Source organism: Myotis davidii, unplaced genomic scaffold, assembly GCF_000327345.1.
Source record: "Myotis davidii unplaced genomic scaffold, ASM32734v1 scaffold830, whole genome shotgun sequence".
NCBI classification, from domain to species: domain Eukaryota; kingdom Metazoa; phylum Chordata; class Mammalia; order Chiroptera; family Vespertilionidae; genus Myotis; species Myotis davidii.
This window is the reverse complement of record NW_006282202.1, coordinates 443954-449015: the sequence shown is the minus strand read 5'-3', so window position 1 is coordinate 449015 and position 5062 is coordinate 443954. Positions and strand designations below refer to the sequence as shown.

Here is a 5062-nt window from a genome sequence, read left to right as displayed (position 1 = left end):
TTTTACAGAAAGGAAGGGAGAGGGATAGAGAGTTAGAAATATCGATGAGAGAGAAACATCGATCAGCTACCTCCTGCACACGCCCCACTGGGGATGTGCCCACAAGGTACATGCCCTTGACCGGAATCGAACCTGGGACCTTTCAGTCCGCAGGCCGACGCTCTATCCACTGGGCCAAACCGGTTACGGCAGCTTTCTTATTTAATGTATTAGATAAACATTTCTTGTAAACAAGGGTAAGGCAATCTGACACAGGAATCATCACTGAATGATTTGAAGGTAGCACCATGACTCTTTCTCTTCCCCTTTTCCTAGTTTCTTCCTTTTTGTTCTGTTTCCCTTGCCTGTGCTATGGGTGATGGAGGGAAGTGGAGGCAAACTCTAGGCATTGCTAGACTTTTCAACACTCATTCAAGAGGGTTAAGCAGAGACAGCTAGAGGCCTATCTTGCTCAGAAGCTGGCAGTAGGTGACTCCCAGTGCAAACCTTCCATTCATTCCACAGTACACTGGGGAATGTAAAGTTAATCATAGCCTTGCCTATAGAATACCAATTTAAATTCAGTCACTATTTAGTTACTTCAACTATAGCCCTCCATGAAGAGTTAGAAACTGTCGTTACTATAATATTAATATATCCTGTCTCTTTGCTTTACACAAAACTAACCTCTACCTAGCTTGTCACCAGGGTCCTCCACCTGTGAACTATGTTTACAATACAAGAGCCCTAGCCAAGAAACTTATGCTCAGGTTGGAATTGTTCTCAGGTATATTTGCAAGGCCTTTAATCTGCTGGCTCAAGGTGTTTCTTGCCCTATTCTCACCTCTCCTGAGGGGACATTTTATAGTGGCATTGCCCACATGGGTGTGTTCTTTACACCCATTAGAAGAAACTGGTTTACTAATGTACTATTTACTAGTAGAACATTTTGATATTTTAAGATTAGCTTGTTGCCTCCTTTCCCAGGAAAAAAAGGAAGCTCAAGTATAATCTTTTCTGTTAGAGTCTGAAATAACTTGGATATTCCTGATGATTCTAGTATTATAATATAGATGGGCCCTTACAGAAAAGAATTTTTTTTTTTCCTATCAGTCTTCCATTTCTTTCTTCCTTTAGATTAAAAGTGCCTCTTTCTACATACTTCATTCTTTGACTGGAGTTATTGGTTCTAATGCTCTCATCTCACAGCTATTGGATTTAAATAGTAATGTCTGGTAATTAATGTAAGCATTTCACATAATCAGCAGAGTCCTTTTTCTATATAAAGTTCATTAGCTCTTGCTACAGCTGATTTGCTCAATTTATTTTTATGGGTTCATTCTGGCTCCTTTTCCCACCTGTTATTTGCATTTGGCCAATCAGGGGACAGGACAAAATCCAAATCTGATATTTGCTGTTGTAAGTGCTGCATTGGGTAGAACACATTGGAGGTTGTAATAAAATGAGATCTGAAGATAATTGATGGACTCAACTTTCTATTCATATAACCTAAATTAATGTCCTTTACTTAGGAGGAATCATTTCAGATAATATCTTGTAGCCTTCCTAAGTACATAATTGGTTTGACTCAGGTTCTGCAAACATGATCATAACAAAGGACACTCCATATTTAAGTTACCGGTAAACACAGTTAATGAAATTGTTGGAAAATAAGAGTGTGGCTCAGTGGTTGAGCATTGACCTATGAACCAGGAGATTGTGGTTTGATTCCCAGTCAGTGCATGCTGGGTTGTGGGCTCGATCCCCAGTGTGGGAGATGCAGGAGGCAATCAATGATTCTCTCTCATCATTGATGTTTCTAGCTTGCTCTCTCTCTGAAATCAATAAATACATTTTTTAAAAATAAGGGTATGCACTGCCCTTACTGCTGCCCTGCACATCTCAGTAGTTAATGTTGGATCCTGAGAGGTGAGGTCATCAAGGATGATTTGACCTGAATACACCAAACATTCCACCTGACTTTCAGATATGCCAAGTATATTTTGGAGAAGAAAGCCTTTTATCTTTAACCAAGGGATATACTTCACTTAATTCAATTATATATATAAAACAGGATGAAATACATTCCTTGAAACAAAGTCACTTCTCAGTTCTATCCACAAGAATTATTTTATCAGTGTACAATCCACCAACTTCCAGTGTGCCCCTGAGTCATGACTGGGATGTGTTCAAGATGGAACACGTGATACAGTAGAATCTTTTCAGGAGGAGACAAGGTGATAATCTTGCTTTATAAGTAAGAAGGTATATCTGACTTGGTCTGGAAAAATTTACACCAAATAGTGAATGTATTAATTTAAGCAAAACAGAAAGAAGCTGTGAAAGATTAATTTGCTATTTTAGAGCTCTTTTCCATTTGTTTAGTCAACTACTTGTATTTAAATTGCTCTTTCTGGAATCTCTCCCCAGTGAGAATCTGATTGTATGGATGAAAGTGTATGTATGTATATGTGTGATTCAATATGTTTCTATTGGGATATGTATCCTTTGGGGGGAAAAGTCCATTCCAAAACATACATAATGATAGCATTACTGGAAAATGTTTTCCAAATGATGGCATTCATCCTGCATGACACATATATTTGCTTTTAATATTTGCAACATATTGCAGATATCAGATTGAGCCCCAACTCTAGTGTGTTAAGTATTTAATGCTAAGTGATAGTCATTTTTTTCTTTTCTGATTTAAATACTCAAGGAACAGAAAAATGGTAACAAGAAAATATATATTAGTACTTAATTATTCTTATTCAAATGCTTCTCCAGAGTGTCATGTTCACAGTAACAAGAGTATTAGTATAGAGTAAAAGTAATGTGTGTCATATGGACCCAACATCCACCATCATACGTGTGTAGGAAACAATCATTGCTTGGAACCAGACACCTCCGCTCCCTGGTTTATTTGGGCATGACCTAAAAAATTTGGTTTTGTTATTACTTGTATTCTAACTGTATCCCTAGAAAAGACAACAACTCAAATGTTGAATTTTTAAGTCTGGTTTTTCATTTCTTAAAAAATATATTTTTATTGATTTCAGAGAGAAAGTGAGAGGGAGAGAGAGATAGAAACATCAATGATGAGAGACAATCATTGATTGGCTGCCTTCTTGCACACCTTACACTTGGGATCGAGCTTTCAACATGGGCATGTGCCCTGACCAGGAATCGAATTATGACCTCCTGGTTCATGGGTTGATGCTCAACAACTGAGCCATGCTGACCAGGCTGTTTTTTATGCCTAGAAAAACGTGTTCTCTCCTGACACAACCTCTTCGGCTTGAACTGAGGGCTATGGCGGGAAAATGAAAATACAAGATTATTAGCAGACAGTCCTCACAGAATGTATGCTGTAGTTTCTGGTACTCCACCTTGACTTCTTGGAAAAAGAAAATGTGCCTTTAGTTACCCGGTTTTGGAAACTTGGTGACACTGGCCCTTAAATCACCTCCACACCTTTTACTTATGGTTTTTCTTGACTCTTAATAAAAGGATATCAAGTTGAAAAAAGTCCAACATGCTCTGAATCCAGAATCTCCTGTGCTGTCTGGTTTTTAAACCAGAAGACTATTCTTTAGTAGTATTAAGATGTCCCTGTTCTGCGAGGAATTTTTCTTTGTAGGGGATATGTGCATTCCTCCTCTGGTCCTTGTTTCCCTCACACAACACTGCTATAAGACTATGCTCTGAGGTTGCACTTTAATAAACAGTATATGGTTTTTTAACAAAAGACATTGTGGTTTTTTTTCTTCTGCCTTATAATCTGTTTTTAACTTTAATGTTCAAGTGAAATAAGTCTACAATGTGTAGACTTAAAAGATGAGATCAAGCTTGTTCAAATATGTCCAACTTGACATTTTTATTCAAGTATGTTACTGTAGAGATTTCTAATGGGTCATGGGCCTAAAACATCACCTTCAAAAATAGTGAGAAATAAATACCTTATCTTGTGCCTGTCTTCTCTAAGAACTCGTAAGTGGTCAAGACTCCATCTCCACCAGAGGCAGCTAACTGCTGTCCTGTATCAAGTTTTAACCTAACGGTTCTCAACCTGTGGGTCGTGACCCCTTTGGCAGTTGAACGACCCTTTCACAGGGGTCGCCTAAGACCATCAGAAAACACATATATAATTACATTACGATTCATAACAGTAGCAAAATTACAGTTATGAAGTAGCAACGAAAATAATTTTATGGTTGGGGTCACCACAACATGAGGAACTGTATTAAAGAGTCGCGGCATTAGGAAGGTTGAGAACCACTGTAACCAGACACGCTTTGCAGTCATCCATTCAGTCCATCTCCTAGAGCAAGAAAGGAAAAACCAGAATTAGCCAGTATAATTTTCCCCCCACCAATATATTTAGTTATATTTCTAACTTTTTATTTTAAACTAGAGGCTTTTGTGCACTGGGCCTCTAGTATGCATATCAGATCTTTGGTTAATCTCTTCACACCTTCCCTCCTTCCCCCTCCCCTCTGAGATTCATTAGTCTGTTCCATGTTTCCAAGCCTGTGGTTTCTGCTCCTGCATTGGGCGTCTGTCCCCTGGTGGTCAGTGCACGTCATAGCGACTGGTTAAGCTTATATATATATAAAAAATTCTTTTTTTATGACTTCCTATTTACTGTTTCTCCCTCTTTTCTAACTTGTAATGAATGACCAGGCTTTCTTTTTTTTTCCTTCTAACAGCAGGGACACTTTTTCTGTTATGGCCCAGATAATATTTTAGGCTCTGTAGGCCACTCAGTCTTGGCCATATGGTCACAATGGCTCCATTATGATGATACAGTGTGGAAGCAGCCAGAGAAAATACACAAATGAATGAGCATGGCTATACTTTATATAATAAAAGAGAAACAAGGTAATTAGCGTACGACCGCTACCCTTCCCAGTGGCGAATCAGGGCGATATGCAAATGAACTGCCAGCCAAGATGGCCACCGGCAGCCAGGCAGCTTGAAACTAACATGAGGTTTGCTTGCCTCAGCGACGGAGGAAACCAACGTTTCCTCGCCTGCGGCTCCAAGCCTCTTAGCCTGCAGTTTAAGAAACTTGTAACCAATA

The 5062-nt window shown here is 38.9% G+C and overlaps 1 protein-coding gene across 4 annotated transcripts in view; it reads right to left on the bottom strand.

The window, feature by feature from the left end:
• Positions 1-4188: 4188 nt before the first annotated feature.
• The window catches only part of BID (BH3 interacting domain death agonist), a 69005-nt gene continuing 68131 nt past the window's right edge, over positions 4189-5062 (bottom strand). For all 4 annotated transcript variants that reach the window (XM_015570580.1, XM_006752759.2, XM_015570479.1 and 1 more), the window contains one exon: positions 4189-4300. In XM_015570580.1, the coding sequence (XP_015426066.1) occupies positions 4289-4300 (12 nt within the window). In that variant the 3' untranslated portion in view covers positions 4189-4288. The remainder of the gene's footprint in view (positions 4301-5062) is intronic.